Source organism: Pongo pygmaeus, chromosome 3 (genome assembly GCF_028885625.2).
Source record: "Pongo pygmaeus isolate AG05252 chromosome 3, NHGRI_mPonPyg2-v2.0_pri, whole genome shotgun sequence".
Lineage (NCBI taxonomy): Eukaryota > Metazoa > Chordata > Mammalia > Primates > Hominidae > Pongo > Pongo pygmaeus.
In genome coordinates this window covers 19,834,914-19,859,693 of record NC_072376.2, presented here as the reverse complement: position 1 = coordinate 19,859,693, position 24,780 = coordinate 19,834,914, and the positions used below count along the sequence as shown (strand labels likewise).

The 24,780-nt window shown below is 39.5% G+C and overlaps 2 protein-coding genes across 16 annotated transcripts in view; one reads left to right on the top strand and one right to left on the bottom strand.

Moving 5' to 3' along the window:
* KCNIP4 (potassium voltage-gated channel interacting protein 4) overlaps window positions 1–24,780 on the top strand; it is a 1,227,081-nt gene that overhangs the window by 1,188,770 nt on the left and 13,531 nt on the right. For all 5 annotated transcript variants that reach the window (XM_063663554.1, XM_054486457.2, XM_054486456.2 and 2 more), the window contains 2 exons: window positions 2,149–2,218; window positions 11,333–11,403. In XM_063663554.1, the coding sequence (XP_063519624.1) occupies window positions 2,149–2,218; window positions 11,333–11,403 (141 nt within the window). The remainder of the gene's footprint in view (window positions 1–2,148; window positions 2,219–11,332; window positions 11,404–24,780) is intronic.
* PACRGL (parkin coregulated like) overlaps window positions 8,147–24,780 on the bottom strand; it is a 56,482-nt gene continuing 39,848 nt past the window's right edge. For all 11 annotated transcript variants that reach the window (XR_010126024.1, XR_010126020.1, XR_010126016.1 and 8 more), the window contains one exon: window positions 8,147–8,486. The gene's annotated coding sequence lies outside the window, so the exon portion shown is untranslated. The remainder of the gene's footprint in view (window positions 8,487–24,780) is intronic.

The window sequence follows — 24,780 nt, the reverse complement described above, 5'->3', positions numbered from 1 at the left end:
GAAAGTAATAGCAAAAGCGGCAATTACTTTTGCATCAATGTAATAAATCCCAAAAACACCCTTACAGAACTATCCAGAATAATGCTTGACCAAACACTTGGACACTATGGCCCAGACAAGTTAAACACATAAAATCAACCATCACAGTTCACTTGCTTGCTTGCTTGCTCATTTGTTTTTGGTTGTTTTTTTCTTTACTCCAATTCTCTTAGGTCCTTGAGGTCATCATTATTTCCACAGGGGTCATCTAATACGAAACCTTGTCATGACCTGGAGAGTCCCAAGCCCACATTCCAGCTTCCCTACTGGCTTAGTGTGTAACAAAGTGCTTTGCCACTCAGCACCTCCAGTTCTGCCTCTGTGAATGGAGCTATTTTGCCTACCTAAGCTGATTATCATTAACAAATGGGATAAAACCATATTGAGAAGCTCTGTAAACACAAATTCACATTGAAACTGTTAGTTAACATTGTTTATGTATCAAAGGTCCTACCTTTCAAAACAACAAATGAGAAAATAGAAAATTCTGCAGGTGAAGCACATTACAGTTGAGTAACTGACTCATTGGAATAAAGAAAGACCAAATTAAGAAAGTAAGTTTATTAGTGAGGGAACAGTTATTTTAAAGGTTAAATGATGTTTTAAATACTACCATAGGTGATTGATAGAGATGCTGGAAACAGTATCAAATTTAGAGTACACATAATATTCATGTCTAAAGTCAGGCCTGTTGGGGAGTTAGCACACCATTCATCCTTCCCCAATGAACTTAGTCCTGGGTGGACGTTAGGTGGCGTGGGAGTGCTGTGACAACTAGAGTCAGGGGAGCTCTGATCACATGGGACTGTTGATGAGAATCTACTAAAAGAGACTAAACAGAGCTTACCACTTCTCCACTTACAATGTACAGTTGACTCTTGAACACTAGTTGGAAGTGTGTGGGTCCACTTATATGTGGATTTTTGTCAATAAATATAGTCGCCCCTCTGAATTTGTAGCTTCAGCATCCACAGCCAAATGCAGATCAAAGATACAGGATAGGAAGGACCAACTTCTCTTATTTGCAGGTTCTGCAGTGCCAAGTGTGGGACTTGAGTGTGCATGGATTTTGGTATCTGCGGTGGTCCTGGAAGCAATGCCCCATGGATAACAAGGGATCACCGTACAGTTAATATCTCACGTGATTCAGTTCTGGGCTATCATGTGATTGTCAGTCTCCACCACTCAGGGGGCCTCTATGCCTAACATTCTTAACCACACTGGTTCTTATAACTCCAAAAAATTGAGGAATTTCCAGAGATTGAGGGACAATTTGCTTGCTCAAACCTTACATTCTGCACCAAGGCAGCCCCCTTCTGACACTTTAGATTTAAGTTTCTTTTTTTCTTTTTTTTAGCAAAAATGCCAAAACCACTCTCAGAGGGCTAACCTTGCCCTGTGGCCCCTCCAGGTCAGTTGTCCAACATGGGTGTAGTTCCCAAGATCAATGTCCATCATTCTTTGATAAGTTGACCCAGGGACAAAGGTGGGGATCTATTAAGCCCAGGCCAGGCCATTTCTTTGCAGACTCTCCTTTCCGGAAGTTCAAAAATATCATGGGGTTCTATCTCACTCAAGGTCACTTGTTACAAAACCATGTCCTGGGTATGTCTAGACATCCTGTTAACAAGCATTAGTATCTATTACTGGTTGAAGCTTCTTGAGCCACTGGAGATGCCAATAGAGTAATTCTGCCATTGAATCGAAGATTATGTGGGTTCAGAAAACCTTGAGAGGACAAAACCAAGATTCACCAAAGACCATATTATAAACATCTTGCAACATGCTTGCTGTGTGAAAAATAATGCAATTTCCTTTTACTTTATTTATAATAAACATACATGTTCTTAAAAGCAGCACTGTGTTTCCGAATACATTACATCTACTTTGATACTCAATATGCAAAGATATTTACATCTACTTTTTTTTCCTGTGAGAACTGGAACAAAGATAAGTTTATAGTGTGCCTTTATTCCCTTTGTAATAATGGATGAATGGTTAACTTTCTTGGTGCAGCTTTGCATGGTAGACAGTTCTGTTTCAAAATGTGCAAAAAAATTCAGTTTTATGAACACTTTGCTCATATTGCTTCTCTGCCACTTTCCCTAGGAATGCCCCAGTGGTGTTGTTAATGAAGAAACCTTCAAAGAGATTTACTCGCAGTTCTTTCCACAGGGAGGTAAGTACAAATGTGGACTTGTTAACATACTATCAGAGTTACAATTATGCTTGCAGTGTTGAGTTTAGTTTAATTTTTCATAGCATGATGCTACATTTTTAATCGTTATGTAAAAGAATTAATGCACAGCATGCAAGTGCATATAACTTTTAATGTATCATAAAAGCCAGTGACTTAGAAATTATCAAATATCCTGCTATTTAGTTTAATACAACTATTACTGTGTGCCCAGTACTGTGGCTCTCAAATGCACAATGTTTTCTGACTATTATGAGGGTGCTGAAAAATGCCACAAAGTTCATTCACATGCATTGTAGGTCTCACTTGATTCTCCCAACTCTCAAAACTCGGACAAATGTAATTATCCTCAATTTATAGATATGAAATCTGGGGATTAGAGAAGGTAAATGGTTTGCTCAGGGCCACATATTGACTCAGTGGCAGATCTGGTTTATAACCTAGATTTTCTGCAGCCTCCTCTTGTATATTTTCTGCTGTTCCTCTTTCTTTCAGTAACTCTTTACTGTGCTCCCTCATCTGAGAAAATTAAAACCATCCTAGATATTATTTTAACTGGAAAGAAAACACAAGGATAGCATAATGATAATACATGCATGTTAGAGATGAGTGAAAAGATATTCTTGCCATTGGACCTTATAGTTTTTCTTTCAATCATCTAACAGATGCCCAACTTATATCTGTCCCACAGCCTATGGTGTGCCTAGCCATGCATGAGGTGCTGATCACGTAGGGGGAATTAAGAGGAATAGGATGTAATCTCTGCCCAAAAGAATGTTATAGCTAGTGTAGCAGATGGACAATGTCAGCGTCAAGTATAACTGTGATTATGGGAGTTAAAAAATAATATTCTGAGAGCACAGTGCTGGCATGATTAAATTAGCTGCAGGACAGAGAGGACATAAAAAGAGACTCTTCAGATGAGTTGAACCTGAGCTGAAGTTGTTGCCATTCAGAAAGCATCTAATATGTGCCTGTCCCTGGCATGCCTCACCATCCAACAACCTTATCTATAATCCTCATTTTTTTTATAGATACACACGTGGAAACTAAGGTGCAGAGAGTTTGATCCATTTCCAAAGTATATAGTCTTTCGCTCTCCTATTATACCTCTCAGGAGAAGTTCACTTCTGAGTATGATGTCTTCCCGCTTTAAAAGGCAGTAGGGACATGACATTTTAGGCAAATGGGGTGTAAACAAAGGGTCGGAGCATAGAACTGAAGATGGGCATTTGCAGGAAATTGCCAGGATTTGGGTGTGGCTAGGGTAGAGAGTGTACAATGGAGGGTGAAATGTCCTAGAGAGTCAAGGATGCCATATGAAGAAATGGGACTTTATCCTTGAGGTGATGCAAAGCCACTGATAAGTTTAAGTGGGATCTGTAACAGTCAGATTTGTGTTTGGGATACATTTCACTGATAGGTCTGTAGAAGATTAACTTGAGGTCAGCAATACTGCAGACAGGGAGACTAATTAGAAGATTACTACTGTAGGAGGCAATACAATAAGGTCTTTAAACAAGGATATGCATAGGAGAAATTGAGAAGTGGGGACAGATTACAGACATATTTAGATGACAAAAATAGAAGAATTTAGTGATGAACTAACTTCCTGTGGCATAAAGAGATGAAGAGAGGAGTTTGTGATACCTTCCAGGATTCTATCATGGACACCAGGTGACTCTTTACAGGAGGAGTAGGAGGATAATCTCAGTTTTGGACAAATTACATCTGAGGTGCCTGTGGGGATTTAGACTCAACAAGAAGTTGGTACAAATCTGAGGCTCAGAGGACAAGTCAGAGAAAGAGACAGAGATTTGAGAATTATTAATCAAGAAGTAGTGGTTAAATCCATGATGCAGATGAGGTTACTGGGGGAATTATAAAAGGTGGTGAGCTCCATGAGGCCAGCATGAAACTCCAGAACACATGTCAAGAACCATAAGGAAAAGGCATCCACAAAGGAGACGGAGAATGAACCGTGTATGGATATAAACACGAGAGATTGATAGTTCAGAAATGAAACAATAAAGTCCAGTAAGGTAAGGATCAGAAGGTCTCTTTGGGATGTGGCAATATGGGAGTCATTGTTGGACATGATCAGGACAGCCCAAGTGCCCTGGATGAAGTACTAGGGAGTGGAGCGCAGAAGCCAAATTGCAGAGGGTGAAAAGGACGATGAGAAGAAAACAGTGACAACCAATAGAGACAGCACTTACAAAGAGCTTTGCTGGAAGAGTGAAGTGATGAGGAGGAAACTGATCATAGTGCTGGGCAGATAGCAGTGGAAGACTTTATCTTTTAATGTAGAAAAGATTGGACATTGTTTATACACAGGGAAGAAGCTGGTGAAGAAGGAGATGTTAATGGCTTTAGGATAGAAAAGAAAAGAGATAAATAGGATTCAGATTTGGAGGAAAAAGATAGTGATGGGATGGGATGGTGGAGTCCATGAATCAGGAGTTCAGGAAGAAGGTTTTATCTCAAGCCAGGAGGGAACCATCTAGTACTTCCTTTCAACTTTGACGTCTACTCAACATAGGGGACAATTGTTTCTCTCTGTGATTATGGCCAGAGTTGACTTTGCCATTGACCTTGCCAACACTTTTTTTTTTTTTTCTTACTACTTTCTATTTAAAGGAGCCACCGTTATCTCCTGCCAAAATAAACACAGTAGTCTCCAAAATGACTTTTCTGATTCTGATGACCCCTCCCCCAACCATGGTCTACTCTTAAAATGAGTCAGTGATCCCGTTAAAATGCAAGCAAATCATGTTACTGCTCTGCTCAAAACCATACCATTCCATAGAACATAAGCCACAACCTACAGATTGGCCTACAAGTGGTGACCACTGTCTCTTGTCCCCTCTCTGCCTTATCCTCCACCATTCTCCCACTCAACTTACTCCACCCAGCCACAGTGGCCCCCTTGCCATCCCACCAGCACACCAGCCATGATGCTGCTCCTGGGCCTTTGAACCTGCTGTTCCCTCTGCCTGAAATTCTCTTCTCCCAAATATCTATCTCAATATCTCATCACCTTTGCATTTACGCCAATGCCACCTTCTCAATGAGACTTGCCCTGATCACTCTATCTTAAATTACAACACCTTGAACATTCCCCATCCCCTTCCCCTGCTTTATGTCTCTCTTCAGCACTCGAGACAATCCTATAATATATATTTCACTTGTACTATTGTTGTTTCTGTCTTTCTCTTCACTAGAATGTCAGCTCCAGGGGAACAGAGGATTTCTCCACTTTGTTTACTGTTGTATCCACAGGTCATGGGACAGTGGCTGACAAGTAATAGCACTTGATAAATGCTTTTTGCATGAATGAATGAATGACACCCACCTCACATGGTAGCTATCACTGTACAGTGGAATAATATCTATAAAAGGCTCTTTGAAAAGTGTACAGCACTTAAGTATTAGTTGTTTCATACAAAAGTCAGATTTCCTTTGGGGTTTTAATCCATTTGGTTTTAGCTAGTTTAGTGGATTTAAAACAATTTTGTGCCTAACTTGTCAAAACAAATTTTTGTTTTCGATGGACTTTTAAAAGAATTAAATTAGAAAAAAAAAAAAAGAATTAAATTAGAATTCTAAGAAAACACAGGAAGACTGTTATTAATTTGGACATACTTTGGATGACAACTCTCCCACCCCATCTCATTACTACAGTGCAGAGGGGAGAGCCCTTCTAACAAACCACAGACAGGTATTGGTTATAGTACCTGATGCCAAGATTATAATGAGTTCACTGTCTGCATTAATGAGAGATTAATTTGGGGAATTAACTACCTCATATTTTTCTAAATTGTTTAAAACCCACGGATTTTTTAAAGAAAAATTATATTTACTATCTATCTGAGTGCCTACCAACATCTTAATAGTCATTAATATCAAAGCACCAATGCACATGAAAATCTTTAAGTTATTTTTCGATCATTTGAAATCAAGTTATTACATACTAAACTTGGATACAGCTCCACATTAAATTTATATCTTTATTTGAAAAATAACATTTCTGCATTAGAGAACATCTTCTTAAACAGAGCACATCTATTTTGCAAAGGATTCCTCTCACAAAATCCAAAGGGATTAGGGATTTGAGAAAAAATTACTGTTACACTCTTAACAATTATTTGATTATTCATGTTAATTGAATGCAGAAATCTGACCACATGAGGCATTGCTGAAGGAAATGAAATATTTTAAAGAATTATGATTTGCTTTGCATTTTTAAAAATATCATACATACAAATTGTTTCTTACATGAGGCCAGAAAAGGAAAAATGTCCTAAGGAAGAACGTGATCTCTGATGGCAGGCGAATTCATGTGATGGCCATCCTTACACTTCCACGGAGTCATCCTTTATTCAGGATGATGGTCTGAATGCAACAGGTTTTCTCATTATGAACAGTAACATTGATGGGTCCATAAATCACAACATCTCACCATTTCCTCCAGGAAAGTGCTTTGTCTTATCTACAGAACTCTCTGCAATTTGTATTGTGTCAGGCTGTTAGCTTTCTCTATCGCTTTGTGAAACAGTTTATCAAACCCAACTTGTTTGGTGAGCTGGATGTCAGAAAAAACTGGATTGAACAAAAGCCTCTTGTTTGCAGGGGATAAAGTATGTCTACTGTAAGGCAAGCAGAGAGGAAACGGTTTGTTGGTGCTATTGCCTATACGGTTACACAAAAACTTTTTAAACTCCACATACAACAGAAGCTTTAGTGTGTAAGCTTTTATTTCACTAAACATTTTTAAAGCCCATAAAAATCATAGTTTCCTGGGCTATTCTTGCTCATGTTGTAGGAATGCACTTATGTTGTCTACACTAGATATATAATAAACAGCTGTTGAATGAATGAATGAATGAATGAATAAATGAACAAATGAGCTCAAGTCAGAATAATCTGTCAATAAACATTTATTAAGCAGCCACTGTATGCAAGGCACTTGAGTCAGATGAGTTCTGTAGATATAAAGATTAAAATAAAATTTAAAAAAGACTTCACCCACTGAATATCCTTCTTGTCCTAGGACAGTATTTCTAACAATTTTCAGGGTGATTTACAGAGGGCTTATTGACAGAAGCTACTATTCACGCGTATGAACTTGTCTGACCATAGTAACGATGTCATGAATTGTATATTCAAATACATGAAGCTAATTCTATTCTTCGTGCTTGAATTCAGTGGGAGTAGAGGTGTGGGATAGGAAAAAGAAATAAACCAGATTGATTTCATTCTACAAACCTGGGGCATGATAATCAAGTGTGTTTGTTCAAATACTATGAAGAACGAACTCTAGGGTTATTTGCTATATTCACTGTGTTCTCGATATAATTGGGTTAAGAACTTTGGACTAAGACAGTTCAGAGTTTGTGGATAGACTGCCACCACCAAGGTATGTAACCTCGAGTAGTTTACTTTTCTTAGCCTCAGGTTGTTCCTCTGTAAAATGTAGGAGTCACACCAAAGGAATCCTAGAGTTTTTTTCTACTCTAGTATCCTTGCTTTCTAAGAGATGGTATAGGAATATCTTGATTTCATTGCCAACTCCACCATGAACTAACTAGGTGACCTCAGTATGTCACTAAAAGTCCCTATTTTTACCTTTGTTCAATGTAAATACAATGCTAAATAATATCCAAAATGTCTTCCCACCCTAAGAATCTGTAAATTTTGTTGCTCAACTATAAAATCTCAACATTTATTTTTCAGCTTCACAAGTAAAATTATAAGAAACTGAGGCAATCTCAGCTTAACAAACTCAGTAACTGTTTCTGTTATGTAAAGAAATGTGATCACAAAGAGGTCACATAGACAGAGAAGGGAGATCGTTATTATATCTTTTAAGCCCTGGACCGTACTGAAATCTAGATTCCAAGAAGTCAGTTATTCACTCTTTTAACAAATATTTATTGAGTACTTAAGAACACAGTCAAGTAAAACCAGAACCATAGATGCTTTTGTAGACAGTTTCTCTTTTCATCATTTTATCCAGTTTTCTGCCTAGCTGGACATTCCTATGCCTTTGCTTCTTTCTCTCACCCAATCAAAGCAAGTAGCTTCACTCCTCTTCTTTAAAACTTTCCACTGTCTTCAAGTGCTTGCCAGAAGAAATCCAAACTCCATCAGAAGGACCATTGCTTTTTAGGACATAATTTTCTTGTCTTTTATTGAGTGGAAAATTGCATTAAATTAGAACTCGTCACCTAGACACACAACAGAAATCCTACAAAAACAGAAAGTTATTTAAGGTGAAAAGATGTTACATTTGTAAAAGATTTGATCACATGTGTTTAAGGTAGTTGAAATAAAAGTGGCTTGCCTAGGAAATAATAATAGCTAATATTTATTGAAATTTTAATAAGTATATAGGATTATTTCTAAACACTTTGCAAATAGTGAGTCATTTAAACTTAATAAGATCTCTATGAAGGCCAGGCGTGGTGGCTCACACCTGTAATCCCAGCACTTTGGGAGGCCGAGGCAGGCAGATTACCTGAGGTCAGGAGTTCGAGACCAGTCTGGCCAACGTGGTGAAACCCTGTCTCTACTAAACATACAAAAATTCGCCGGGCATGGTGGCAGGTGCCTGTAATCCCAGCTACTCAGGAGGCTGAGGCAGGAGAATGGCTTGAACCAAGGAGGTGGAGGTTGCAGTAACCTGAGATCGTGCCATCGCACTCCAGCCTGAGGGACAAGAGCAGCACTTTGTCTCAAAAAAAAAAAAAAAAAAAACTCTATGAAGTACATACTGATATTGTTATCATTTTGTAGATGAGGAAACTGAGCCACGCAAAGGTAAAACAACTTGCTTGAGGTCATGCACTTAATCTTTGGTGAAGCTGAGATTCAAATTCAGGAAGTGTGATTCCACTATGCTATTACCAAAACCTCTGTGCATAGATTGTCCAGACTGGGAAGCTGCTGTAACTTCTAAAAGAACCGCCGAGGCACATTTAGAAGAACAGGATGTCCTCTGTACCACATTAGTGTAAACCTTGAGAGCATAATTCCCACATGTCAAGCTTTAAGCTAGAAAAACTCCATTTGAGAAGAATAGTAATTACCATATGCCCATGTTATCTTTTTTCTTTTTGATTAAAAAAATAGCAAACATCATTTGTTTTGAGTCATTATTCACGGTGAGTACTGCTTGCTAAGGTAAAGGCATTTACTCTGATTGTAAAAACAGGGTAACTAGAGACTTGCTTAATGAAGCTCATTATAAAATATGCAAAATCTCTTTTTTTTTCCTCCTCCGAAAATCAGTTTAACACACCATCGATCAATTCACATCTCCAGAGGGCACTATATAGTTCAAGAAGTCTGTGAAAAAGTACTGTTGAGAGCAAAACAACTTTGTAAGTTGAAATAGGCTGCCAATTCTTGATAACTCTATAATGGAGCTTCCCAACAACAGAACTAAGTTTATGGTAATTAAACCTCTGGCTCCATATGCAAAAGAATTTCTTCCTGCAATCTATCAATACTGGATGGATATCCACTCTAGATGTCACAGTGTTACATGTTATTTAGACCCAATTTTGGTGCTTGGTTAGTTAACTGAAAACGGTGCTGGTAATTCCTGTGTTTAAAGATTAGTAGTTCCTCATAGCATATTAAAAAGGTGAGAGATGAGCGAAGATGCCACTGTCATTTTGAGAAATTGAGTGTATAGTCTACCTCATGAAATGTATAGCCTTCAGTAGTGTTAATTACTACACTGAAGCATTCAGGAAAAACAACCTGTAAGGAGGCTGTGAGCCCTGAGAGCCAGGAGAGGAATTTAGATGACCTCTGAGGAGGTCTGTCTGGGGAGGGCAATTCTGTACTCCTGTTACTATGACTTAGCTTCTTGACAGCCTATAAAAAGCAATTCATAAAGTAAAAAGTAAGTCAATGATAAGTTAAAACCCAATAAAGGTTAAAAGTTATAAAATAGAAATAGATGAGATTTCAAACAGAAGATAAAAGGCTAGAGCCAATGAGCTAAAAGGTTACCATTTTATTTTGAAAAGACAAAAAAGGTTAAGATAAAAGGCTAAAGCCCATGAGATGCAACACTGAAAATAATAATGTAAATTTTATCAAGGGTCAAGCAAAGAAACCCTAAGGAATGAAAGCTAGGCACTCAGAACAGAAAACAATAAGGAAAAAATACAGACTTTTAAATGAAATGGCAGAAAGCCCAGAGATTAAGGAGACAAAGGAGAAACAGGAGAGGAAGGAAGGAAAAATGAGAGGGGAAGAATACCCAACAGAAGCAAACTAAGAAGACCTGTTAGACTTCAGAAGACATACCTGTCCATCATTACCCAGATCCTTGAATCCCACCCAGGACCCAGACAGAGTAGGGGCTCCCTACTTCATGCAACTTCATACAACTAGGAACATGTAGGACCACCCAGTCCCCTTCCAACACAGCCATAGAAACTTCCCAAGTCACCACTGACCCCAATCCATCAGACAACTTTACTGCCTGTGGGCTAGCCTGGTACTGGCTGTGGGCTAGCCTGGTTCTCAGAGTCAGAAAGACCTAAGTTCATGTCCCAGATTTACTCCTTCTTCACTGTGTGACTTTGGGTATGTTTTTCACCCTCTCTAATTCCCAATATCATTTTCTGAGTTGTAACAATGAGGAAAGTTCTAATAATGACAGAGACACTAATAATAGCAACTCGTCTCTGTCTCATTGGTAGTATTTTTAGTACTTTCCTTCTAGAGATGGTCTCTTCTAAACACTAAGCAAATTCCAGACAAGTCTCAATCTTCACATCCACCTATGGGACCATTTCTTGTCCCAGTGTTAATCTCATCACCCAAGACTACAGCATTGCCAGCCAGAAACTCATAGAGAATGTTTGTCACCAATGGACTCTATGTAGGTTGCTCACTCCTGTGAATCTCAAACTCCAGTCCTCTATAGAAAGAGGGTAAGCAGTTGTGAAGAAAGCACAAACTAAAGCAGGCAGACTTAATTCTTCTGGATCAAAGGAAGCTTGGACTGCTATCCAAGTCTCATGTAGGACATGGAAACACTGACTTAATGATACTCCCTTTTTACCATTTCAGACTCTACAACATATGCACACTTTCTGTTCAATGCATTTGATACGGACCACAATGGAGCTGTGAGTTTCGAGGTAAGCCCTGGATTATTTTCATATCATTTGACTATTTAGTCTTTTTAGGGGGAAAATGTGAGTTTGGTGATGATTATTTTTGCTCAGGGGAAATAAAGCCCAAGGACACTCCCTTTCTCTCATGTAATTGCCAAAAATTATCTTTCAAAAGATGTACAAATTGCAAGCCGCATTTACTTTATTTTCTAATGCTTTATATCGGCTCATACAAGGAGAGTCCACTTCTTCAACTTCATGTGAAAAGTCCTGGAAGGCAAATGAGTTAACTAACAGTTACTGACACCTCCTTATGGGCCAGTTGCTGTGGTAGACCTTGGAAATACAAAGATGATAAAGTCAAAAGTCCCGTTATGGAAGTCTCAATAAGTGGGGCACACAGGCAAGAAATTAAATGTAGAAAAAGACTACATTCACCAGCCTGATAATTCTACGAGGAAATCTCTATTTAAATTACAAACTTTAAGTGATCTGTAGAGAACGTTTTTTTTTGTTTGTTTGTTGTTTGTTTTGAGAGAGAGTCTTGCTCTGTCATAAAGGCTGGAGTGCAGTGGCACAGTCTCAGCTCACTGCAACCTCTGCCTCCCAGGTTCAAGCGATTCTCCTGCCTCAGCCTCCTGAGTAGCTGGGATTACAGGCCCGTGCCACCATGCCCGGCTAGAAAGTATTTAATTTCCTTCATGAACTACTGTGTATAAGCATCTAGTAAAATAAAATGCTCTAGATATTTACATAGCTTATATATGTATTTCATATATATATGTATGTAATTCATATGATTCAAATGGTACATAGCAGATCATAAATTGTAGTATATTGATTTAAATATTAGGAGAATAAACCCAACATGAACTCTGATCAGCTGTGAAGGCTTTTATTTTTGTTAGGGAAAATATGTGAAAAATGTATACCTCATTTATTTGTTACGTTCTGATTTGGTTGTGATTGGTCTCAGAAGTAGCATTATACAGATTTTGCTTTGTGATTCCAGTTTCTCTTTTCCATATATACATATATATTTACTTATGGAATATATATATATATATATTTACTTATGGAATATATATATATATATAAAATTTGGAAGATGCATTTATTTTTGGAAGTGAGGAAGGATGCATCTTAAATATGAGCAGAAATTTTGATGAGAGCTCTGATAAAGGGAAGCAGATGATGAATGAGGCCAGCAAGGAAATGGTACCGGCACAAAAGGGGCTGTAGCAGGGAGGCCTGCTCAGTGCAATTGATGGACTGTCTAAAGGACAGTCGGGAGCTCCTTAAGAGAACAAATGCTTGGGATGGGATGGGAAGCAATGGACAGTGGGGCAGAGGCTGGACAGAGTACATCAGGCCTGGGAACCAAGGAAAAACATGAGTAAATCATCAAGAAGATGGAATACACAATTAGAGAGCCAAGAGCGAAGGTTGGGGAAGGAGACAGAGGCCGGAAGCTGACATGTCTTAGGCAGGAGATTGGACTATCTTGTAGGAGATGACGAGCCTTTGTAGAATTTTTGGCAGGGATGTTAATTTATCAAAGCTACATTCCTGGAAACATGGAGTGTAATTAGCAGCTAAGTATTCCAAGAGTGCAGACAGGGGCTGATGAAAGCCTGAACTCCAGTAAAGGTATTGGAGGTGAAGCATGAAACAAATTCAAAAGAAATTAAAACAAAATTGGTAGAATTGTATTCCAACAGAACTGTCATGTTTAAAAGAAAAGTTCATATAAGCGTAGGCAGCTATCTGGGTGAAATGGCTTTGTGGAGTCAAGATGAAAAAAATAGGGTGCAGCTTTCTGCAATGTCATCCAGCCAGTTGCCACAGGGGCAGGATGAACAGGGGCAGGCATGCTCATGCAGACTGGGTACCACAATTGCGAAGATTCTGGGCCAGGAATACCAAAAGGTCATCTCCCATAACTTAAGTGAGAAATATCACCGAGAAGAGAAAAATAAAAGCTGAGAGTGGAAAAGGAATGAACTAAGGTGAGGGAATGAACTAAGTCAAGATGGGGCAGGCGGGTTTATCCTGCATGTAGAAGCAGCAGTTAGTGGAGGGAGAGGAGATGGTTGGGGGAAGAGTGTCCTGGGTACCAGTCTCCACAATGTTTCTTTTGCTAATGGCAGCTTAGGTCACTCCATGATAGTAACTTTGGTCATTTCATGATAATGTCGTATTTGTGTTTGCTTCACTTTAGAAACAAGTTTAATTCCAGCACAGTCTTCATTTACCTATAATATAGAAGCCAAAGGTTTTACCTAATATAGTTCACCTAATACAAACTTTTATAGCTGGCTTCCAGAGGATGAGTAAGGCAAAAACTATTAGTGATTCCATTACTTGAAATTACTTATGTATCAGAAATATACCACCAATTTCCTAGGGCACATTATATCCAATTTTAATGTAAATTTAGTCTGGTGTTAATGATATGGAACCATGCATAACGTTGCTTTTATAATATTTATGTAAAATACCAGTAATTGCAATGAACGTTGATTATAATTTGGCAAATTAGTTGTAATGATTATATATGATATGCATGTTGGTAAAATGCCTTTCCTTTTAAAGGAAAACTAATGGCTAAATTAATAAAGTTTGAATGAAAATCAAATTTAAAACTAGGCTGTTGCAGTTACTTTTCTAAATTGATTAGCTACCTGGGAAATCTCTAGAAAACAAATGGTTAGGGAATGAACACATTTTGAATAATAGCAATAGCATACTGAGAGGTACAGTAGAGAGACCATCTGATTCTACGATAAAGGGTAATGGGAGTTTTCCATTTAATTTGCTTAAACCTGAAAGGCAGAATAAATATGATAGGAGGGGCCCTGGATTTGCTATGATGGGATCTAATCTCCATTTTGCCACCCAGTGGCTCTGAGACCCTAGGCTGAGTACTTAGCCCTCTTAACCTTAGCGTTCCTACTGCTAAAACATCAGCAATCAAAGCTACTTAATAAGATAATGTAAAAACGAAAAAGTCATAATGTCAGTAAAGGGCTTGGCTCTGTGTCTGGCACCAAATATGTGCTCAGTAGTTATTAGATGTTAATTATGGCAGTTATCAGTTGGGGGATTTTTGTGTTTTTTTATTAATTATACTTTAAGTTCTGGGATACATGTGCAGAGTGTGCACTTTTGTTACATAGGTATACATGTGCCATGGTGGTTTGCTACACCCATCAACCCATCACCTACATTAAGTATTTCTGCTAATATTATCCCTCCCCTAGCCCCCACCCTCCGACATGCCCTGGTGTGTGATGTTCCCCTCCCTATGTCCGTGTGTTCTCATTGTTCAATTCCGAGCTATGAGTGAGAACATGCTATGTTTGGTTTACTGTTCTTGTGATAGTTTGCTGAGAATGACGGTTTCCAGCTTCATTCCCCACAAAGAACTCATCCTTTTTTATGGCTGCATAGTATTCCATGGTGTATATGTGCCACATTTTCTTTATCCAGTCTATTATTGATGGACATTTGGGTTGGTTCCAAGTCTTTGCTATTGTGAATAGTGCTGCAATACACATACATGTGCATGTGTCTTTATAGTAGAATGATTTATAATCCTTTGGGTATATACCCAGTAATGGGATGGCTGGGTCAAATGGTATTTCTAGTTCTAGATCCTTGAGGAATCGCTACACTGTCTTCCACAATGGTTGAACTAATTTACACTAGTTGGGGGAATTTTTCTAACAAAGCCAATTAATAATGACATTGGTCATCTCATTACCCAGTAAGGCAACTACATGCAAATGCATCATTCTAAACCATAGCAGTCTTTGGTTGGCAGGGAGTCAGGGGAGTCAGGAGGATTAATGTCCCCAGCATAGTGGCCAGCACTGAGGCACTCATTAAAGGTTTGGCAGATGAAGAGAATCCACAACTGAACAAGTCTAGGCTATTATAAAGTCAAATCTCTATGCCTTTCTCCTCCTTTTGCCTTGATAATAAGAGAATGGAAACCAGAATTCGGTACAGACCTCCCCAACCCTTTATCATTTTTTGTACTTTAGGGAACAGATATAACCTCCTTTCACATTTACAAGTAAAGTAATTGTGCAAAGTACTCGTTGAGAATTGTTGTTAAGTTTGCCACTTCCTACTTGAGACTTCAATTACAACTCAGAAAAGCATGGAGCAAAAATCTTATAAGCCACATTAAGTTTCTCATTTTTCTTTTGCACGGAAAGATATCATTCCTGTTTTGAGTAACTCTTTACTGATATCAACCCACAGGATAAAAAGAGAGAGGTGCTCTAAGTCCATAGCTATCTTTTAATGTAAATTGTTTCAGGATATACAGTATTCAAGAACATGTGAATTAGATGTCACCATGTGAATCAGGATACTTTTGTTCACAAATACTAGAAAAGGATACACTAAGTGACAAAAAAAAAAAAAAATGGTAATTTCATTGGTTCACAGCAACAAAAAGGCCAGAGATGGGGCTGGCTACAACCTAAAGGTTGGACCCTGTAGGGCTGCAAGAAGAGGCCACAGCTCCTTGGCTCCATGATTCATTGCTCCTGTTGAGCAAGGAAAGCAGCACATCTCTGTTCTACCATTCCTAGCAAGAGTCTGAGTCTGGGGAGTCATTCTTAGACTTGGACTAGGTTTAGTCAAATGGCAACCACAAATCCAGTTGTCCGGCCAAAGGGATAAAATGTGCTTCCTGACTTTGCCCAGGTCATGGCTCTATCACTAGACTCAGAAATAGAGTGAACTTCCACAGAACATCATGGAGCACCAAATGGAAATTTGGGACCTACTAGGGAGGCAAACAACACAAGTTCACACTTGACTTAAAAGTGCTATCTTTATTTTTATTTTATTTTTTATTATTATTATACTTTAAGTTCTAGGGTACATGTGCACAATGTGCAGGTTTGTTATATATGTATACATGTGCCATGTTGGTGTGCTGCACCCATTAACACGTCATTTACATTATTTATTTCTCCTAATGCTATCCCTCCCCCCTCCCCCTGACCCCTCATCAGGCCCCCGTGTGTGATGTTCCTCTTCCTGTGTCCAAGTGTTCTCATTGTTCAATTCCCACCTATGAGTGAGAACATGCGGTGTTTGGTTTTCTGTCCTTGCGATAGTTTGCTCAGAATGATGGTTTCCAGCTTCATCCATGTCCCTACAAAGGACAAGAACTCATCCTTTTTTTATGGATGCATAGTATTCCATGGTGCATATGTGCCACATTTTCTTAATCCAGTCTATCATTGATGGACATTTGGGTTGGTTCCAAGTCTTTGCTATTGTGAATAGGGACGCAATAAACATACATGTGCATGTGTCTTTATAGCAGCATGATTTATAATCCTTTGGGTATATACACAGTAATGGGATTGCTGGGTCAAATAGTATTTCTAGTTCTAGCTCCTTGAGGAATCACCATTGTCTTCCACATTGGCTGAACTAGTTTACAATCCCACCAACAGTGTCAAAGTGTTCCTATTTCTCCACATCCTCTCCAGCATCTGTTGTTTCCTGACCTTTTAATGATCGTCATCCTAACTGGTGTGAGATGGTATCTCATTGTGGTTTTGATTTGCATTTCTCTGATGGCCAGTGATGATGAGCATTTTTTCATGTGTTTTTTGGCTGCATAAATGTCTTCTTTTTTTTTTTTTTCTTTTATTGTAATTATTATTATTATTATTATTATTATTATACTTTAGGTTTTATGGTACATGTGCCCAATGTGCAGGTAAGTTACATATGTATACATGTGCCATGCTGGTGCACTGCACCCACCAACTCGTCATCTAGCATTAGGTATATCTCCCAATGTTATCCCTCCCCCCTCCCCCCAACCCACAACAGTCCCTGAAGTGTGATGTTCCCCTTCCTGTGTCCATGTGTTCTCATTGTTCAATTCCCACCTATGAGTGAGAATATGCGGTGTTTGGTTTTTTGTTCTTGCGATAGTTTACTGAGAATGATGATTTCCAATTTCATCCATGTCCCTACAAAGGACATGAACTCATCATTTCTTATGGCTGCATAGTATTCCATGGTGTAGATGTGCCACATTTTCTTAATCCAGTCTATCATTGTTGGACATTTGGGTTGGTTCCAAGTCTTTGCTATTGTGAATAATGCGGCAATAAACATACGTGTGCATGTGTCTTTATAGCAGCATGATTTATAGTCCTTTGGGTATATACCCAGTAATGGGATGGCTGGGTCGAATGGAATTTCTAGTTCTAGATCCCTGAGGAATCGCCACACTGACTTCCACAAGGGTTGAACTAGTTTACAGTCCCACCAACAGTGTAAAAGTGTTCCTATTTCTCCACATCCTCTCCAGCACCTGTTGTTTCCTGACTTTTTAATGATCGCCATTCTAACTGGTGTGAGATGGTATCTCATTGTGGTTTTGATTTGCATTTCTCTGATGGCCAGTGATGGTGAGCATTTTTTCATGTGTCTTTTGGCTGCATAAATGTCTTCTTTTGAGAAGTGTCTGTTCATGTCCTTCGCCCACTTTTTGATGGGGTTGTTTGCTTTTTTCTTGTAAATTTGTTGGAGTTCATTGTAGATTCTGGATATTAGCCCTTTGTCAGATGAGTAGGTTGCGAAAATTTTCTCCCATTTTGTAGGTTGCCTGTTCACTCTGATGGTAGTTTCCTTTGCTGTGCAGAAGCTCTTTAGTTTAATTAGATCCCATTTGTCAATTTTGGCTTTTGTTGCCATTGCTTTTGGTGTTTTAGACATGAAGTCCTTGCCCATGCCTATGTCCTGAATGGTATTGCCTAGGTTTTCTTCTAGGGTTTTTATGGTTTTAGGTCTAACATTTAAGTCTTTAATCCATCTTGAATTGATTTTTGTATAAGGTGTAAGGAAGGGATCCAGTTTCAGCTTTCTACATATGGCTAGCCGGTTTTCCCAGCACCATTTATTAAATAGGGAATCCTTTCCCCATTTCTTGTTTTTCTCAGGTTTGTCAAAGATCAGATGGTTGTAGATATGTGGCATTATTTCTGACGGCTCTGTTCTGTTCCATTGATCTATATCTCTGTTTTGGTACCAGTACCATGCTGTTTTGGTTACTGTAGCCTTGTAGTATAGTTTGAAGTCAGGTAGTGTGATGCCTCCAGCTTTGTTCTTTTGGCTTAGGATTGACTTGGCAATGCGGGCTCTTTTTTGGTTCCATATGAACTTTAAAGTAGTTTTTTCCAATTCTGTGAAGAAAGTCATTGGTATCTTGATGGGGATGGCATTGAATCTGTAAATTACCTTGGGAAGGATGGCCATTTTCATGATATTGATTCTTCCTACCCATGAGCATGGAATGTTCTTCCATTTGTTTGTATCCTCTTTTATTTCCTTGAGCAGTGGTTTGTAGTTCTCCTTGAAGAGGTCTTTCACATCCCTTGTAAGTTGGATTCCTAGGTATTTTATTCTCTTTGAAGCAATTGTGAATGGGAGTTCACTCATGATTTGGCTGTCTGTTTGTCTGTTATTGATGTATAAGAATGCTTGTGATTTTTGCACATTGATTTTGTATCCTGAGACTTTGCTGAAGTTGCTTATCAGCTTAAGGAGATTTTGGGCTGAGACAATGGGGTTTTCTAGATATACTATCATGTCATCTGCAAACAAGGACAATTTGACTTCCTCTTTTCCTAATTGAATACCCTTGATTTCCTTCTCCTGCCTAATTGCCCTGGCCAGAACTTCCAACACTATGTTGAATAGAAGTGGCGAGAGACGGCATCCCTGTCTTGTGCCAGTTTTCAAAGGGAATGCTTTCAGTTTTTGCCCATTCAGTATGATATTGGCTGTGGGTTTGTCATAAATAGCTCTTATTATTTTGAGATACGTCCCATCAATTCCTAATTTATTGAGAGTTTTTAGCATGAAGGGTTGTTGAATTTTGTCAAAGGCCTTTTCTGCATCTATTGAGATAATCATGTGGTTTTTGTCTTTGGTTCTGTTTATATGCTGGATTACATTTATTGATTTGCGTATATTGAACCAGCCTTGCATCCCAGGGATGAAGCCCACTTGATCATGGTGGATAAGCTTTTTGATGTGCTGCTGGATTCTGTTTGCCAGTATTTTATTGAGGATTTTTGCATCAATGTTCATCAAGGATATTGGTCTAAAATTCTCTTTTTTTGTTGTGTCTCTGCCAGGCTTTGGTATCAGGATGATGCTGGCCTCATAAAATGAGTTAGGGAGGATTCCCTCTTTTTCTATTGATTGGAATAGTTTCAGAAGGAATGGTACCAGCTCCTCCTTGTACCTCTGGTAGAATTCGGCTGTGAACCCATCTGGTCCTGGACTTTTTTTGGTTGGTAAGCTATTGATTATTGCCATAATTTCAGCTCCTGTTATTGGTCTATTCAGAGATTGAACTTCTTCTTGGTTTAGTCTTGGGAGGGTGTATGTGTTGAGGAATTTATCCATTTCTTCTAGATTTTCTAGTTTATTTGCATAGAGGTGTTTGTAATATTCTCTGATGGTAGTTTGTATTTCTGTGGGATCGGTGGTGATATCCCCTTTATCATTTTTTATTGCATCTATTTGATTCTTCTCTCTTTTTTTCTTTATTAATCTTGCTAGCGGTCTATCAATTTTGTTGATCCTTTCAAAAAACCAGCTCCTGGATTCATTTATTTTTTGAAGGGTTTTTTGTGTCTCTATTTCCTTCAGTTCTGCTCTGATTTTAGTTATTTCTTGCCTTCTGCTAGCTTTTGAATGTGTTTGCTCTTGCTTTTCTAGTTCTTTTAATTGTGATGTTAGGGTGTCAATTTTGAATCTTTCCTGCTTTCTCTTGTGGGCATTTAGTGCTATAAATTTCCCTCTACACACTGCTTTGAATGCATCCCAGAGATTCTGGTATGTTGTGTCTTGGTTCTCGTTGGTTTCAAAGAACATCTTTATTTCTGCCTTCATTTCGTTATGTACCCAGTAGTCATTCAGGAGCAGGTTGTTCAGTTTCCACGTAGTTGAGCGGTTTTGAGTGAGATTCTTAATCCTGAGTTCTAGCTTGATTGCACTGTGATCTGAGAGACAGTTTGTTACAATTTCTGTTCTTTTACATTTATTGAGGAGAGCTTTACTTCCAAGGATATGGTCAATTTTGGAATAGGTGTGGTGTGGTGCTGAAAAAAATGTATATTCTGTTGATTTGGGGTGGAGAGTTCTGTAGATGTCTATTAGGTCTGCTTGGTGCAGAGCTGAGTTCAATTCCTGGGTATCCTTGTTGACTTTCTGTCTCGTTGATCTGTCTAATGTTGACAGTGGGGTGTTAAAGTCTCCCATTATTAATGTGTGGGAGTCTAAGTCTCTTTGTAGGTCACTCAGGACTTGCTTTATGAATCTGGGTGCTCCTGTATTGGGTGCATATATATTTAGGATAGTTAGCTCTTCTTGTTGAATTAATCCCTTTACCATTATGTAATGGCCTTCTTTGTCTCTTTTGATCTTTGTTGGTTTAAAGTCTGTTTTATGAGAGACTAGGATTGCAACCCCTGCCTTTTTTTGTTTTCCATTTGCTTGGTAGATCTTCCTCCATCCTTTTATTTTGAACCTATGTGTGTCTCTGCACGTGAGATGGGTTTCCTGAATACAGCACACTGATGGGTCTTGAGTCTTTATCCAATTTGCCAGTCTGTGTCTTTTAATTGGACCATTTAGTCCATTTACATTTAAAGTTAATATTGTTATGTGTGAATTTGATCCTGTCATTATGATGTTAGCTCGATGTTTTGCTCGTTAGTTGATGCAGTCTCTTCCTAGTCTCAATGGTCTTTACATTTCGGTATGATTTTGCAGTGGCTGGTACCGGTTGTGCCTTTCCATGTTTAGCGCTTCCTTCAGGAGCTCTTTTAGGGCAGGCCTGGTGGTGACAAAAGCTCTTAGCATTTGCTTGTCTGTAAAGTATTTTATTTCTCCTTCACTTATGAAGCTTAGTTTGGCAGGATATGAAATTCTGGGTTGAAAATTCTTTTCTTTAAGAATGTTGAATATTGGCCCCCACTCTCTTCTGGCTTGTAGGGTTTCTGCCGAGAGATCCGCTGTTAGTCTGATGGGCTTCCCTTTGATGGTAACCCGACCTTTCTCTCTGGCTGCCCTTAACATTTTTTCCTTCATTTCAACTTTGGTGAATCTGACAATTATGTGTCTTGGAGTTGCTCTTCTCGAGGAGTATCTCTGTGGCGTTCTCTGTATTTCCTGAATCTGAATGTTGGCCTGTCTTGCTAGATTGGGGAAGTTCTCCTGGATAATATCCTGCAGAGTGTTTTCCAACTTGTTTCCATTCTCCCCGTCACTTTCAGGTACACCAATCAGACGTAGATTTGGTCTTTTCACATAGTCCCACATTTCTTGGAGGCTTTGCTCGTTTCTTTTTATTCTTTTTTCTCTAAACTTCCCTTCTCGCTTCATTTCATTCATTTCATCTTCCAGGGCTGATACCCTTTCTTCCATTTGATCGCATCGGCTCCTGAGGCTTCTGCATTCTTCACGTAGTTCTCGAGCCTTGGTTTTCAGCTCCATCAGCTCCTTTAAGCACTTCTCTGTATTGGTTATTCTAGTTATACATTCTTCTAAATTTTTTTCAAAGTTTTCAACTTCTTTGCCTTTGGATTGAATATCCTCCCGTAGCTCGGAGTAATTTGATCGTCTGAAGCCTTCTTCTCTCAGCTCGTCAAAGTCATTCTCCGTCCAGCTTTGTTCCGTTGCTGGTGAGGAACTGCGTTCCTTTGGAGGAGGAGAGGTACTCTGGTTTTTAGAGTTTCCAGTTTTTCTGCTCTGTTTTTTCCCCATCTTTGTGGTTTTATCTACTTTTGGTCTTTGATGATGGTGATGTACAGATGGGTTTTTGGTGTGGATGTCCTTTCTGTTAGTTTTCCTTCTAACAGACAGAACCCTCAGCTGCAGGTCTGTTGGAGTACCTGGCCGGCCGTGTGAGGTGTCAGTCTGCCCCTGCTGGGGGGTGCCTCCCAGTTAGGCTGCTCGGGGGTCAGGGGTCAGGGACCCACTTGAGGAGGCAGTCAGCCCGTTCTCAGATCTCCAGCTGCGTGCTGGGAGAACCACTGCTCTCCTCACAGCTGTCAGACAGGGACATTTAAGTCTGCAGAGGTTACTGCTGTCTTTTTGTTTGTCTGTGCTCTGCCCCCAGAGGTGGAGCCTACAGAGGCAGGCAGGCCTCCTTGAGCTGTGGTGGGCTCCACCCAGTTCAAGCTTCCAGGCTGCTTTGTTTACCTAAGCGAGCCTGGGCAATGGCGGGCGCCCCTCCCCCAGCCTCGCTGCCGACTTGCTGCTTGATCTCAGACTGCTGTGCTAGCAATCAGCGAGACTCCGTGGGCGTAGGACCCTCTGAGCCAGGTGCGGGCTATACTCTCCTGGGGCACCGTTTCCTAAGCCCGTCGGAAAAGCACAGTATTCGGGTGGGAGTGGCCCGATTTTCCAGATGCCGTCTGTCACCTCTGGAAGGGGAACTCCCTGACCCCTTGCGCTTCCCGAGTGAGGCAATGCCTCGCCCCTGCTTCGGCTGGCGCACGGTGCACTCACCCACTGACCTGCGCCCACTGTCTGGCACTCCCTAGTGAGATGAACACGGTACCTCAGATGGAAATGCAGAAATCACCCGTCTTCTGCGTCGCTCGCGCTGGGAGCTGTAGACTGGAGCTGTTCCTATTCGGCCATCTTGGCTCCATTCTCCAAATGTCTTCTTTTGAGAAGAGTCTGTTCATATCCTTTGCCCACTTTTTGATGGGGTTTTTTTTTTCTTGTAAATTTAAGTTCTTTGTAGATTCTGGATATTAGCCCTTTGTCAGATGGGTAGATTGCAAAAATTTTCTCCCATTCTGTAGGTTGCCTGTTCACTCTGATGGTAGTTTCTTTTGCTGTGCAGAAGCTCTTTAGTTTAATTAGATCCCATTTGTCAATTTTGGCTTTTGTTGCCATTGCTTTTGGTGCTTTAGGCATGAAGTCCTTGCCCATGCCTATGTCCTGAATGGTATTGCCTAGGTTTTCTTCTAGGGTTTTAACGTTTTTCTTCTAGGTCTAACGTTTAAGTCTTTAATCCATCGAATTAATTTTTGTATAAGGTGTAAGGTAGGGATCCAGTTTCAGCTTTCTACATATGGCTAGCCACTTTTCCTAGCACCATTTATTAAATAGGGAATCCTTTCCCCATTTCTTGTTTTTGTCAGGTCTGTCAAAGATCAGATGCTTGTAGATGTGTGGTATTATTTCCAAGGGCTCTGTTCTGTTCCATTGGTCTATATCTCTGTTTTGGTACCAGTACCATGCTGTTTTGGTTACTGTAGCCTTGTAGTATAGTTTGAAGTCAGGCAGTGTGATGCCTCCAGCTTTGTTCTTTTGGCTTAGGACTGACTTGGCAATGCGGGCTCTTTTTTGGTTCCATATGAACTTTAAAGTAGTTTTTTCCAATTTTGTGAAGAAAGTCATTGGTAGCTTTATGGGGATAGCACTGAATCTATAAATTACCTTGGGCAGTATGGCCATGTTCATGATATGGATTCTTCTTACCCATGAGCATGGAATGTTCTTCCATTTGTTTGTGTCCTCTTTTATTTCATTGAGCAGTGGTTTGTAGTTCTCCTTGAAGAGGTCCTTCACATCCCTTATAAGTTGGATTCCTAGGTATTTTATTATCTTTGAAGCAATTCTGAATGGGAGTTCACTCATGATTTTGCTCTCTGTTTATCTGTTATTGGTGTATATGAATGCCTGTGATTTCTGCACATTGATTTTTGTACCCTGAGACTTCACTTAAGTTGCTTATCAGCTTAAGGAGATTTTGGGCTGAGACAATGGGGTTTTCTAAATATACAATCATGTCATCTGCAAATAGGGAAAATTTGACTTCCTCTTTCCCTAATTGAATACCCTTTATTTCTTTCTCCTGCCTGATTGCCCTGGCCAGAACTTCCAACACTGTGTTCAACAGGAGTGGTGAGAGAGGGCATCCCTGTCTTGTGCCAGTTTTCAAAGGGAATGCTTCCAGTTTTTGCCCATTCAGTATGATATTGGCTGTGGGTTTGCCATAAATAGCTCTTATTACTTTGAGATACGTCCCATCAATACCTAGTTTATTGAGAGTTTTTAGCATGAATGGCTGCTGAATATTGTCAAAGGCTTCTGCGTCTGTTGAGATAATCATGTGGTTTTTGTCTTTGGTTTTGTTTATATGATGGATTACATTTACTGATTTGTGTATGTTGAACCGGCCTTGCACCGCAGGGATGAAGCCCACTTGATCATGGTGGATAAGCTTTTTGATGTGCTGCTGGATTCGGTTTGCCAATATTTTATTGAGGATTTTTGCATCGATGTTCATCAGGGATATTGGTCTAAAATTCTTTTTTGTTG